The 14,923-nt window shown below is 36.8% G+C and overlaps 1 protein-coding gene across 1 annotated transcript; it reads left to right on the top strand.

The window, feature by feature from the left end:
- Nucleotides 1-1,690: 1,690 nt before the first annotated feature.
- Nucleotides 1,691-13,784, top strand: SNX6 (sorting nexin 6; the record flags this gene model as incomplete). The annotated part of the gene is made up of 6 exons (XM_010011441.1): nt 1,691-1,766; nt 3,056-3,095; nt 4,291-4,377; nt 5,341-5,500; nt 6,536-6,621; nt 13,026-13,784. Coding segments are annotated over 6 exons (503 nt in total), but the record flags the coding sequence as incomplete, so codon positions are not given.
- Between the last annotated feature and the right edge of the window lie 1,139 nt (nt 13,785-14,923).

The raw sequence follows: 14,923 nt of genomic DNA, 5'->3' as shown, positions 1-14,923 counted from the left end.
TTTCCCCTCTAAGTTTCCTCAGCAGTTCCTTGTCTGATTCATAGATTCCGTCTTTGCTATCTATGGTAATCCAGTTCACACGAAACCAGGCCACGGACCTTTTATGAATCTTCATTGGTAAGGACTCTAAATGGATATTGAATGAGACATTAAACCAAGAATTTATGGAGCTCTTCAGATGCTTCTCATGCTGTTGTATGAAGAATGAGTCTTCTGTAGCTTTAGTGTTTATGTTAGGAGATGGGGAGAGTCAGTTATGGCTTAATGAATTACTAAGGGACCCTGTGTCTTCATTCAGTTGCCCCCCAAACTGGCTTCTGGTGTATTGTTGGCTTTCTTGAAATGAAAACTGAACTTCATTCATGGTAGGTAGGTGCCAGACTTTAGGTAGTGAGAGAGCATTTCATGTTGGTTGTAGAACCAAGAAAATGGTTAGAAATTAGGTTGTAGAGGTTGTGATAGGAAAGGATTGATCAAACTCATGACAAAGCTGCACAGGTTTTCATACTCATATCACCTAGGATGTTTATTGATAACTTCCATCAAACTGCAAATTGAGAGAAAGGGCGCCTTTAGAAAGTCTGGCCAGAGGAGTAGAGCAATGACAGGGAAACCTGTTTTGGAAATGGGCAACCTGTAGTAAAGCTGTAGGAAAAAACCCCATGTAAGTATGGATAACTTATGATTGACAGAGAGCTGGAGGGCTTGCAAATACTAGCTTCCTGTTTCCAGCAGAAAATCTATTTTTACATTTAAATGGGAGGAATAGAAGAGGAAATTAATGGCTTCCTAATACCATTCTTCACTGTAACCAACTTCACTGATTCCCTTGGGATCTATGGAGTAATGAATTGGGAGGCAGGAGACCCACTCAATCTGTTAAAACAAGATTGTGTTATTTAAGAAAAAAAATAAATTAGTTCTGCTTGAAGGCATATAACCTTAAAAAACAACAAGCAAATATATTTTCCTGTTCATTGCTTGGGTCTGTTAGCATTTTCATCATCCATTGAGTTTATACTAAAAGCTTTTCAAAAAAGCCATCTGTGCAAAGATGTGATGTTTATGATTGCTATATAGTAATACCTCACTAGTCAAATTATGCATCCTTCTTTATGAACCCTGCTTCTAATTTCATTGTTTAAAATGCTTTAACACTAATGTTACTTCAAACAGTGATCACTTTTTCATGAGGTAAGGGCTTCCTGGAAATGAGGCACGCACTAGAAAAAGTGTTGTGCATATAGCACTGATTTGGGTAGCTGGGAGACCGTATTCAATTTACTGCTCCCAAGCACACAGACTTGCTCTTCATTATTGCTGGATGGTGATGATTTTTTTCAAATAGCTTTAGACTTCAGATTCAGATTTAAATTTAGACTTCAGCAATTGAGCTTGTACATCTTCCACCAAAATAAAACCTAACAAAGTTGCACATAAATTTGCCCAGCAGGTGCTAATTGTATTAAATATTTCTAAATAAATTACAGACTTCACAATTTGATAGGAGCGCCATGTTTGTGTGAAGTTATTCTTCATAATAAATGACGTGATTGGAATTTTACTTCTGCTCATGTTATAGCATGTTCCTTTTAGAAAAACACCTACGCCTGAAGAAAGAGAGCAACTTTAAAATTTTCAGACAGAGGAGGAATGAAATAGTAAAACAAGTGCTTGTTTGTTTTTCTAGATGTGGCGGATGACTATAATAGAATTGGTTCTTCATTATATGCATTAGGAACGCAGGACTCCACAGATATATGCAAGTAAGATATTGTTAATAACTTACGGGGGAATTTGCTAAGTAGCAGACTTAGTGGTGACCTGCTGGGATCAGTAGTTCTTTTGTTATGAGAAAACCAGAATTTATTATGGTTGTATCACATGAAGAGATTTTCTTCTGTAGTATTTATTTTCTGTAATAGGCTGCTTTAAATACTTTTGCTTTACTATTTGGGGTGAAAAAAATGCTGGTTTTTGCATTTTGTAGAAAACAACACAGATGAGATGGAAAAGTCCTCATAGAATAAGAAAAAAAACTGAAAACTCTCACTGGATTTTTTTTCCTAAGTGTTTTAAGTGCTCTGACATGTGGAGCAATAACAGGTCTTGGGCTGAGTACACAGATTTTTGTGGGTGTTCCCTGCACTAACATCTTGAAAAGTAGTTTTGCTGTTCTGGCATTTTTACTGCCTTTCAGAAAAGAAAGGAATCTACAGAAATCCCTAAAACTCTGAAAATAGAAGAGGGTCTCTAAGTACATATGTTTGTCCTTTTATCTTTCAGTGATTTACTTGAATATGAACTTTGATGCATCCGAAAGTAAAACTTAGTTAACTAGCTGAAAGATCCTGATGCTTGGAAACGTGTACTCTTAGTAGAATCAGTGTGATGACAGATAGGAGATTGGTATGAAAGATAACTTATTTTCAGTAATTTACCTGAATTACAGTGATACAGTTCCAGATCTGGTGATAGCTTACATACCAATTACTTTGATGATAGTATTGAAATTTGATGGAGTCTGTTAGGAATTGTGTCTGACTTATATCGAAACAGTATGATTTGACTGTAATTGAGTCTGCTGTTACACTGAATCCTTGTGTTGTCTCCTGTGATACCGATGTGCCACATTGCTGCTCAGCCTTCCTGAATTCCAGGTTGGGTATGCGTCATGTTTACTGTGTGCAGAAAAGTACATTCAAATCTAAGTGAAGGATGCTTGATAATAGCATAGGACTGTTAATCAGTGTGGTGGTGGTAGGGGTTTCATTTACAAAAGCATAAAGAATCCCTGAGGAGCTGTGCAATTATTCTTTAGTAAAAACCATCCATCCCTTATGCTTTTTGTCCCTTATCTTTTCTTAAGTTGTACGATTCTCAGATGTTTGAATTACTACTATTTGAAACTGTTATGTTCTCCGAGTTCTGTGAATTACAATTCTAAGCAGTGCCTTTACAGACTTTATTGCCAGACACAGATTATGTTTTGAGTCTAGCAAGTAATTAGACTGTTCAAATTAATGTTGTAATATAAGCTGTTTCCTTTGTGCAGGTTTTTTCTGAAGGTATCAGAGTTATTTGACAAAACAAGGGTATGTACTATGAAACTTTTTAAGATACATTCTTTGTGTACATCCTGCAAGTGACAGGACATCATGTGTAAACTAGGCATTAATATGTAGATGTTTTATGGATGATTCTATCTGAAGCATTTAAGCAGCGTATGGTAGCGAGTGAAAACGTGTAAGATTTCAGTCATCTATTTTGTAAGATGATTGATCCTTAGGAGTCTTCAGACTACTACACATCTCTAAGCAGTCTTCCTATCTTCTATGTAATATACCAGTAAAGCTGCTGTTCCTTTAAAATGCTTCAGTACTTTTTACTGGTTTCAATACTTGTTACTGGGTTATGACAGAACTTGCTATGGAAATAAAAATACCAGGAATGTAATCCTTAATCAAAAAAATGGTGGTCTTGCTGCTTTTTTTCTGGAGCCAAGACCTGTTTCTGCAATTATTTCACTCAGGAATACTGTTGCTGATGCTCCTAACTAGATTTTTCAAATATTTATTTTGCCTTATTTGTTTGGCTTGGTAGAGCAGAAGATGCATGCCATGTATCAGGAAAATTTCAAATGAAAAATGTGCGTGTTTTCTAAACACAGACAGTTGTACTTGCATAAATACATACTTTAAAGAAAATGAAGTTAACGGAATTACTTGCGTTGACCTAAAATGTTGCCTTTTTGATTTTTTTTTTAAATTAAGACTTAAAAAATGTGTTTGCAGACTCAGTTTCTAAATTCACAGAACTGTGTTTCAAGTACAAGCAAATAAATGGTCCAAGAGACCAATAAACTTAATACGCACAGTTACACAACTAGTCTGCAAAGGTGCCTTAAAACTTTGTTTTCTGTTGATCTTGAAAATGGCACAACTTCTTGTGCAACTCTTTTTATACTAGGTAAGTTTTTGTTTCTCTGCTGTCTTTCTAGTATTTGATACATACAATTGAAATTTGGGAGAAAGCACTGGTTAAAATAGAAAGCTAGTTGTTAATTACTGCTCGTATGGTTGATTATTGCTTACATTTTAATACAAAATCCTAATACTGCCTCTCAAGATGCATCTTTTAAGTATTCTGGCACAAATACATCATGTTGGTGTTTGAAAAAGACCATCTGTCATGTACTGTTGTATACTTTATGTTTTATTTACATCATACAAGTGAATACCCAAAGTCTGGATGTTTTTAAATTGATGCTTTTACTTATTGTTTTTCCAGAAAATAGAGGCCCGGGTATCTGCTGATGAAGACCTTAAACTTTCTGATCTTTTGAAATACTACCTAAGGGAATCTCAAGCTGCTAAGGTGAATTTATGGGCTTTTGTTCAGTGCAATAGTATTTATTTTTTAAAAAAAAAAGGGGGGGGGTTAGAGATAAGGTACTTACTGTGTATTTTCTTGAGAAATACACAGGAGATAGGTTAAAATGCTGCCACCTCTAGCCTGCAATGTATCCCTCAAGTGTAAAATCTGGATCTGCATTGTATGTAAGGAGTAACAATTCATTTGCTCACTGTGGGACTGACTGTTTGGAACTGTGTGATCCACTTATCAAGGTCAAATTGTGCAGTATGATTAAAACGAGTGGAAGAGCTGTTGGTGAATTTTTCATGGGTTTGCACTGTATTTGCTGCTTGTAGACTGTAAGCAATTTTTTTTTTTCATATTAAAATTGCATGCTCCAGATGATCTGCAAGTGCTGATACAAAAAAACGTGGGCCAAATTTAATATTCTATACCTACAGAAAATTTTATTCTTAATGTTATTTGACGTAAGGTTATTAAGTAACATGACAGAATGAGGAAGCATTTGACAGAAAATGTGTGTAGTTAGAAGATCAGAGCAGTAACTGTTGCACAAAAATTCCTACTGCTATTTCTTGGGCCCTGTGTATATTTCAAAGACATAATCTAAATGTAGTTGGTTTCTAATCTAAGAAGCTGTGAAATTTCTTGTGATTGCCCTTTCTTAGGCTTTTTGGAGTATCATCTAAGACATCTGTTGCTAGTCTCTGTCAGACAAGGTGCAGACCGAATAATACTGATGTTGCATGTCTGATCCAGTAAGGACATTGTTGTGCCTTGCAGGATGAAGTAATGTGAATGCACATAATTCAGTAGGAACTGAAATACAGCAAGAAAGACTAAAATTAATCTGATATTTATATATGTATACACACAAACACATATATATTCAGTATATACTAAAATCCTTGGGTAGATTCTTATAAACTCTATGCAACCTCTATGTGCTTTTTTTTTAAATAGGATCTCTTATATAGAAGATCTAGGTCACTAGTGGATTATGAAAATGCTAATAAGGCATTGGATAAAGCAAGAGCAAAAAATAAAGATGTACTGCAAGCTGAAACTACTCAGCAAATATGCTGTCAGAAGTTTGAGAAAATTTCTGAATCTGCAAAACAAGGTATTTGGGTGGTCTTTGATTGTATGTTACTACTTGAAAATTAACATTTTAGAATATGGTTAGTGAGAATAAATTTTTGTTCTGTTCGAAGCAGAGCTATTATCTTTCAATCATTATTTACTTATCTTGGGAAGCTGAAATGAATATTTTCCTTTGGCTCCTCATAGCTCCATTAGGCAGAGTAAAGTCTACGTGCAGATTATTTATTGACCACTTTTTTTTTTTTTTTAATATATATATGCATAGGATAGGATATAAAATCATAGTTGCTAGCAATAATGGCAAACCTAATCTTTTAATGTATTGTTGAAATTCCCCTTCTGCTTTTATGCATTCTACTGTGAAGGCAGCAGTCTGTCATGGAGATAACACTACATTAGAAAAGGGAAAGACATGAAATGAGATTTCACTGAAGTTGCAGACTTACAGTAGCTCTAGAGAAAAGGAACCTTATTTACATGTTGCCCTTTTCCTGAAAAGTTATTCTTTGTTTTTTTTTAGGCTGAAATTGTTGTGACTTAGTAGTCATCTAAGTCATTATTTTTGGCAGATTTGTTCAAGGCTTAAACATCATGCTCTCCTGTTTTTATCATTTAAGAGTTGTTTGACCCTGTAAATCCATTTAATGATTCCTTTAAATGAGACAGTGGAGAATGAGTGATCCTGTTAGCCACAAAAGTATATGCATAAAGCATACATGCTAATTTTAGCTTAGTATCTTCCCTAAAGATTTTCACATACAGCCTTGAAAGAACAGTGCACATGGAATAAGAGAATTAAATGTTTAAAAGCACCCACATTGCAGTCTTTTTTCAAAAGAGCTTTGTGTCCACAAAAGATTAGCTAGAGATGAGGAACTGCAAATATGGTTTGCTTTCATCCGACAGGATAGCAGTATCTTTGAGCCTGGAATGTGCTTGGGTTTTTTCCCTTTTGCCTTCTCTCACCCTTTAACTATCCATCCCAAAAAAAGTCTGTCAACAGTTGAGGGCACTAGCTTAATACTGTAGGTGAATACATTTTTATTTTCTACAGAACTGATAGACTTTAAGACAAGAAGAGTTGCAGCATTCAGAAAAAATCTGGTGGAACTAGCAGAACTGGAATTAAAGCATGCTAAGGTAATTGTGATCCTTTTTGGCCAGTATTTAAATTGATTTTAAATATTCTATGCTTGAATAACCAAATGGTTACATTTATTGCCTGATATACACTTAACTTTCAGGAAGGAGAATTCAGAAAGGTGAACTCTATTGAATAAGGGGGGACGGTGGGGAAATACATAAGTGAAATATCTCTGAGGGACTGGTGTGCTTGAGGTGCCTTTGGAAAACTCATCTCCTTGAAGACAATTTTGGCTTCAGTTTTATGTTTCTCTAGCTGTTTGATATTTATAGCGGCAAAGTTTGAATACTTGCCTATTTTTAAAACCCCATCTTGCCCATTTTACTGTGAGATAGGAAGTGGTTTCTCCTGTTATCCAGATGTTGGGGACTTGATGTATAGGATAAGCAAACTATTAAGTATGAGATCACACAGGAATGTCTGAAGTCAGATCACTGTTACTCTATGGTTTTTGAACCTTTTTGCCTTTAAGCTATGAAATGTTAACAAAAGGGGAATGCCTTTTCAGTAAAAGAAATTTTTGCAGGAAAAAACCCAAGGGGTATGTACTGTTCTTAAATTTCATAATATATTTGATTCTTTTAATCCATATGAAATTATTGGTTTTGGTTAAATTGAGTTAACTGCTCTGATTTCATGGACAAGTACAACAGTCTGTTACTTTAACAGTCTTATACCAGGAGGCAGCTTTCTTTTAAAAGTAAGTTCTTTAGCATTTCTCATTCTTACCACAATCTGAAAGTGTGTTGACTACCAAGCTTTGAATTAACTCACAATGTATCTGTTGAAAGGACTAGGTAAGAGTCTGTAGTGTTGCTGAGTTAACTTGTTATAGCTTCACACTCCTTTCAGTAATGGTGGTGGTATCATTCTTCATTCTGCCAAACCCATTGTTTGTAAAACTAATGCACTATAAAAAGGGTTGTTTTGGGGACTTCTTTGATCTTTGTAAGTCTAAGTTCAGCTTGATGGGATATTTAGCTGGTAATCAGTAAGGTCTGGAATACTCTAAGCCCTGTTCATCTGAGAAAGGAATAATGTGCTGTGTCAGAAATTCTGCTATATTTCCCCTAAAGATTTAAAATTTCTCACAATACTTGGCACTGTTCAGCCTTCCTACTTCTCTGTGTGTAACAGCTGTCTTTATCCAGCCCTGAGTCTTCCAGAAATCCCCATGTCTGGTCATGAATGTACCAGTTAGGTATTTTCGTGAAATTCATAGTACTAACAGTCATACTTGAAACAGTTTTTATTGATCTGTTGTATCATGCTTTAATAAGGGAATGAATCCACACCGCTTCTGTCTTAATTCAGTTACTGATTCTTCATCATCTCTTGTAACTAACCCTTGACAAAGTCCCCATGTGCCCTGAAGTAGAACGCTTTAAAAATGTCTGTATCTTCTAAATTATCCTTAAAGAATCATTGTATTAACCTCCTGTGCAAGTCAAAATCTTGTAGCAATGTTCTCTTGAATTTTGACAGCCAATAACTGCAGAAGGCAGAAGGGAAACGCTTAATTTTTGTAGCTTTCAACTTAGTTGATACATGCTTCCTGGTGTCCTTAGTTTACCTGGAAAAGCTTGAATTTTTTTAGCTGTTCATTTGTCACCACAGTCCATGCTTTAGATGGAGTTCTTTAGGTAGTCTGTCTCAGTCTTTACTTTGTCTTAGTAAATTTACTAACAAGGAGTATGTAAGGCTGTAATAGAAGCTTTGAACTGTAGTCCTGGTTTTGAAGGTGAACTTTTTCTTTTTACTGACTCTTTTCACCTACTTTGTTGTGGAGCACTGTAAGATTCACTAGACAGTTTTGAATATTTAAAGCTTTACAATATAAAAGGCCATTTAGACTAAAAGTGACACTTTCTGAAATGTTAACAAATGTTGAATGAAAAGATACTTTGTTTCTCACTACGTTTGAAAATTCTGGTTTTTTCCAAGCCTGTGTTTCATATTTGTTCAAGGCAGGCTAATAGAGATGGATCACTTTGGTTGCTGTGCTTTTGTTTCTACAGATTCAGAGTTGAATTATTACAGAATTTACAAGTGCAATAGATCATATTTTTCAATTTTATATAATGGGAGATTTTCTTATTAATGCTATAACCAGTGTATTTGAGCACAGTCTTATGGATAGGTTTTTATTAGTCAGTACAGACTACTGAAGGATAAAATGGTTTGATGGAGACTTCCTGAGGTAGATCCATGAAAGGAAGAAAGAAGATATGAAAAGACTTGTGGTTTATTTTGAGGTAGTGCATTGTGCCCTGATGTGTGAAGAGCAATGTTAGGGGAATATGAAAGTTTCTCCTTGTCCCAGAGAGGGCATTTTGTTGCAGTGCGAATCATGACTAGTGTTCCTACTGAAAAGAAGCTAAGTGACCCTGGTTTTGGCTGGGCTAAGCTGGGGTGTTTGTAGACACCCGATTCCTCTTGCAGTAGAGTCAATAGAGGGCTGGTAGAAGCAAAAAGAAAGCTACTTTTTCATGTAGGTAACAAATTAAGGCAGTCAGATCAAAAGCCCTTTGCTTTTAAGCTTCTGGACAAAAGACTGCCTGATGCTGTGGCAGTCCCTGTCTTCATGCTTTTGCAGCTGTTGGAGGCAGGTGAAGTTTTAGCAACCCCAAACTAGAAAGTGCTTGTCTTGTCAATGGCATGTGAAGCGCAGCACCCCCAGGCTTTGCAGCATGACCTGTTACACAGGTCTAAGTGCTCTTTCCAGCAAAAATTATAACTGGTGAGCAGGGGCTGGGTGCACCAGATAACACTGCTGCAAGTTTTCACTGCAAGTCTTCTGTTGTTGTTTTGTTGTTGTTTTTTTGATGGAACAAGTACCTCCAGACTGGATGTCATGGAGAGCCATTTGTCTTTGAAGCAGTCTAGCTTCTGGGCTTGGAGTTGCCTGACACAGAAAGCATGGAGGTGAAATCTGATGCAGCAGTGGGTGCTGGAACTCACCGGAGAGGCTGTTCTTGGGGAAGAACTCACTCACAATGACGGCTACTTCATGACTTACTGTTAAAAGTTATTTGCTCTGTGCAGAAAGAACACAAATCCCAAAACAGATTGCTGCACTGAAAAAGTCAGAATGACCAAAGTATTGGCAGAAGTTTCAGAGACACAGCTTGCATTTGCTGAGCTGTATCTGGCTGTGTAGCTCTGGAAGACTGGAGCGTGATAGGGAAATCAAGCTGTTAGTAAATCAAGGACACTGTATATACAAATAGCACACTCTCTCTGCCCAGTTATGTTTATACAACTTCCTTACAAAATATTTGCTTTTAATCTGCTAATACCTTGTTGTCCTTTCCTGATGGTGGCTCCAGCCTTCTAAAGAAGCTAAAAATCAGACTGTGGGTTGACATTGCTCTAAGTTGATGCAAGTGCAGACTACTGCCAGGAAGGATGATGATGATGCATGACTCTGTTCCTTTCACTTATGCTGGAACCATTATGTGTGCAGCTGTGTAGTAAGATGGAGCTAAAAGTTGCTCTGGGTTTTTGTGAGCTTTACTTTCAGTCTTGTTTTCACAGCATCCCTTGTGTCAGAACACAGTTTTGGCTGAGAGGGTCTAGGATTAAAAGTCAGCTGCCTTCTTAGCAGCAGCGTGTACCCTAGATTTACTTAAAGTAGCTACCAAACTGCAGCTTCAGGTTCAGCTTGGTCTCTGACCTATACTAAACAGATTGATGTTTCTTTTTCTATGGCTGTTCTGTCTGATTATCCCCCTAGGTAGTGTTTAGTTTCTGCTTTGCTAGCTCTGTGTTTCTTTATGGCTTCATGCAGCTGTAGCTAATGTAAGACATGATTAAGTGTTTGGGTGTTTAGTGCAAAAGCTGCATTTAAACCTATTCAGTATTTTAAGTGGTTGGATTTTGGGGAATTCCTGTGTTGGACTTCATGTTCAAGAAGGGAGGTTTAATAGATGGTGAAACTGCTAAGGCTTAAAGTATTTGTGGCCATACATTTAGAATCTTTTGACATATGAATTGTAACGGAGTAAAATAGCCACTTCCCTCAAATAAAAAATTCTAAGCATCTCTTTCCACAAATATTAGTATGTATGCTCTTGCCTCTGTGGGTTTTTTTGGAAAAAGAATTTGTTGTGTTACACTAGCAACAGATGTCTGTTTGGAACTGACAGAAGAATAGAGTAAGCAAAATCCAATGCTAAGGGATTTGGTTAAATGCTTTGTCAGTAATTCTTTCTTTCCGGAAAAGGATGTTTCTGTCACAATGGTTCTGCCAACAACTGTAATATCTAGAGAATAGGAGACAAGTTGGCAAGAAACACTTTTCTAGAAGAGTCTGAATTTATAGGACTTTCTTGAACTATGTGATAGAAGTCAAGTATATCAGATTTTGCAGCCAGAAAGAGTAACGGCTCACAGCCTCTACTGTGCTTGATTTATTTCAATTTAAATAAGGTTGTTCTTGTGAACTTGGTACATTTGATCTAATGAAAATGAATGATGTGCCTGTTTGGAAAATTTCAGTAGACTGGCTGGCTGAGTCTGGAAATGACTTACATGTAAAGGATGTCTTGGTACCGTCTTTTCTTTAGGGTGCTACATAGTGGCCTGTGAATTGCAAATGCACTTCCTGCTGCTGCTGAGCTGTAAAGAGATGGCCGAAAGATTACTGTCACACTTTTGTTATAGGCAACTTGCGTGCAGTCCACAAGTGTACTTCAGACCAAAGTATTCCTTCCATTTGAAGACTGAAGACTGAAGTATTCCTTTTTATTCATTACAGCCAATAATCGGCGTCTGTAAGGGAAGCCTTAGATTTATGAATCATCTACACAACAAAGATGGGCCACCGAGTCCCCATGCATTTCACGTACATTGAACTTGTTCATATCACAGAAGCTGTTGAAGCCATAGCTGAAACTGCTATCTTCTGGATAAGACTAAAAAGGATTCAGTAGGCACAACTGGGAATCTTCTGCTTTGAAGCCTTTAATTTAGTTAATTGCTTAATCTGGATTATGGGAACCTTAATGGGGAATAGAATTACTATTTCTTACCTTTCGGGCTGAGGGACAAGTGTCCTTCACTACCACAAATCATTTGGAATGCTTTCAACTGAAAAAGTAAGAATTACAAATTCTTTAGTGCTTGCGTAGACTGTTTATCAAGGCCTTGTGAATCATAGCTACTGATACTGTTTAATGACACACTTCGGTCTGTTTGAAGTTTCGGATCCAAAACATTTTTAGAAGGAAACCGTTTCTCCTCTGTGCGTAACTGGGTTGTTACCGTATCTGGACTGTTCATTCAGACTGTTTTGTTCCTGCATTTTATCTGAACCTGATAGGAATTACTCTTCACACTGTCAACAACCCAACACTGTTGCTTACACAGAGATTTCAGATTTGGGAACAAATGTGCTACAGCTATTTCATAAAGTGATCTAAGCATAAATGAATGCATGAAACAATGTGAATACCTGGTTGGGAGGGTTGTGGGCTTTTTTTTTTTTAGGGGGTGTTTTTTTTTGGGGGTAGGGTTGGGGTTTTTTTTCAGTTGGTTAGGTTTTGTGTTGAGGGGGGGTGGTTGGTTGGTGGTTTTTCCTGGAAAATAAATCCTGGCATACTTGTCAATCACATTTGCTTGATCAACGAGGGTATCTTTTTAAGTGTCAGTTCTGTAAATTCATTCAGAAATCTGAAAGTCAGCCTGTATGTTTTTATGGTAGAGTCAGAATGCTTTAAACAAGATTAAAAACTGACCTACAGGTGTTTGAAAAAAAGGACAGAACTTGGCCTTAGAGATAAAGTGTAGTTAAGGTTCTGATAATCACATGTAGCTCCGGCTCTAATGGCTAAGCTCAACTTTGATGGCTAAATCACCTGGCTGAGCATGTAAATCAGTCTATCTTTCAAACAAGGCCTGTCCTTGAACATAGCTATGAGCTTAGATGGCTTCCCTAGTGAGGAGATCCTGAGTGCTGTGAATTGGTTAATGCTTCTTGGTGAATTCAGTATAACATATGAAGACTTCTGCTTTGGGAATAATACTCAAGTGACAGAGTAATGGCAATAGTATGTAAAACATGAAGACTTTGTAACTTTGAACTTCATTGCTAAGAGAGTGCTCTGCAGTCACTAGTTTTGGTGACAGGACTAGATCTTTAGGAAGAAACATGGAAATGCTTGTTTTTGAATCTCAAAGTGGCTCCATTTAATTCCAAGACACATTTAATTCCAAGACACAGTGCTGCTCTGTTCCAGAAACTCTTTAAGATAAAAGTTACCTGCACAAATATTTCTACATAAACTTAATACCTGTCAGTTCTCCTTTAGCAGTGTTGTTGCTATTTAAAACCCATCTTTTTCGTCACAAGTGTAAAAAAAGTAGGGAAATGTGGTCACATTTTCCTTTATTTTTACAGGGTAACTTACAGCTGCTGCAGAGCTGCCTGGCAGTGTTAAATGGTGACACATAAGCTACGCTCTGTCCTCCCACTGACAAGGGCTGCCCTCCTCTGGATTTTGTTTTCATGACTTCAAATAGGCATTTACAGTTCCCTGGAGAAACATTTGACAAAGTGCATATAAGCAAGCTCCTCCTTTCAGAAGAATTAAACAAACTCATGAAAGTAGCTCCAGACTATATGAAGCAACAGCATACTTGTTATACATACATATTCATGTTTATTTAATCATTATATGCTTTCATTGTTCAGAAACCAAATGCTTGTTTTTGTGAAAATAGCCAATATAATTATGTTCATGTTATGAATACTATGATACGGCTGCCAATCTTATTTACCTTTGTAAGTACTTTCTGAAGTTAACCATTTGAAGCAAATTTTTCAAATGGCCTAAATATTACCATTAGATATTTGAATATTGTTACTATAATGGCATTGTATACACTGTCTTAGTTTGTTGGGTTTTTTTTTTCCATGTACTGATATCAAGAAACTTAATCTTTTTTTCAATTGTGAACATTTCTTAGAAATTTTGGAGAACTTTGTGTAACCTTTATAATTATGATTTAAAAAGAAAAGCAAATGCATTAGTATGTTTGCCTTAACTTGTAGACTAATCCAATTATTGTAAAATAAACCATGAAATTGATTTTTCTAAAATTATGCAGACACGGTATCATCTGTAAGCTTAACATTTTGTCGTAAATCAGATTAATTAGCTTTTTCTCTATTCATCCTGTATAACCATTGAGCAAGTATTGGATTGGTCTGACACTACTCGCCCAGTAATTTTTCACTTGCATTCTCAGGTTTATCTGTTTGTCTGTGACTTTCCTATTGAGTGTACTTAAATTGTTTTGAGCTGGTGGCTGACTCTGCAATTTCTTTGGCAGAATTTCTTTGGCTTTGCAGAGAACTTCTTGGGTTTCTTTCCAGAAAGGAGAAATAAACTGGCAGAAGGGAGTTCAGAAACTGGGTAAAGTATCAATGAAAGGTAATACTGCCCCACTTTGGTACAGGTAAGGAGCTTTGCTTCAGAACAGAAGTGAAGGTATCTCCAGTAAAGCAGTGCCTGGAAAGAATCTCATTCTGCTAACTGGACTTAAAGCTATCAATCTGGTTTTATCTGTTGTATTGCTTTGTCTCTCTTACTTGAACCATGAAACTTTTCCAAGAGGTGCTGTTCTGTTGTGTAATTTCGGGATGTCGTAAAATTAGGCTTTATTGATGAATTGCTCTTCACAGCGGGATTCCTGCTTTATATGGGTTTGTAGACATTCGACGGAGCAGCAGAATTTTGGGTGAATGGGATGTTTGGAGGTGCAGATCCATGTAAGTCAATGTGTCTGTGATTACAGGCTCCCTGTACTGCCGCACAGAGGTGTGCGGTTTGGGGGTTTTTGTGTTGTTTTTTTTCCTCAGCAGGGTGAGCTGCACAGTGTAGTGTACTTACCCTGCTGCCTTGTGCATCAGAGAGGTTCAAAGGCAGAGACGTTTCTTAACTGAACATGCTGTTTGCCTTGTGTCGGGTTGTGTACGCATAGCCTCAGGCTTTGATTACCAGTGCCCAACGGCTATTAGCAACTCACCTGCTATATATAGTGTTTTCCAGCAATCGCTACTACAATAATACTGTGCTGTTCATTCTTCCAAATATAACAGGTATAATTCCTAAGGAACTCATCTATAAATAGACTATAAGGGACAAAGACTACAATGTACATACAGTTAACAAAATTGTAAATATTTTAAGTAGGATGTGGGAACAGTTTTTAGATTAGTCCTCGCTGTTCAGTGTTACTGGCTCATTAAATCTTTTTCAAGCCTCTTGGTATCGGGTGTGTCTCTTAAAGCCC

This window comes from Nestor notabilis, unplaced genomic scaffold (assembly GCF_000696875.1).
Source record: "Nestor notabilis isolate BGI_N333 unplaced genomic scaffold, ASM69687v1 Scaffold36573, whole genome shotgun sequence".
NCBI lineage: Eukaryota > Metazoa > Chordata > Aves > Psittaciformes > Psittacidae > Nestor > Nestor notabilis.
This window is presented reverse-complemented; position numbering and strand designations above follow the sequence as displayed.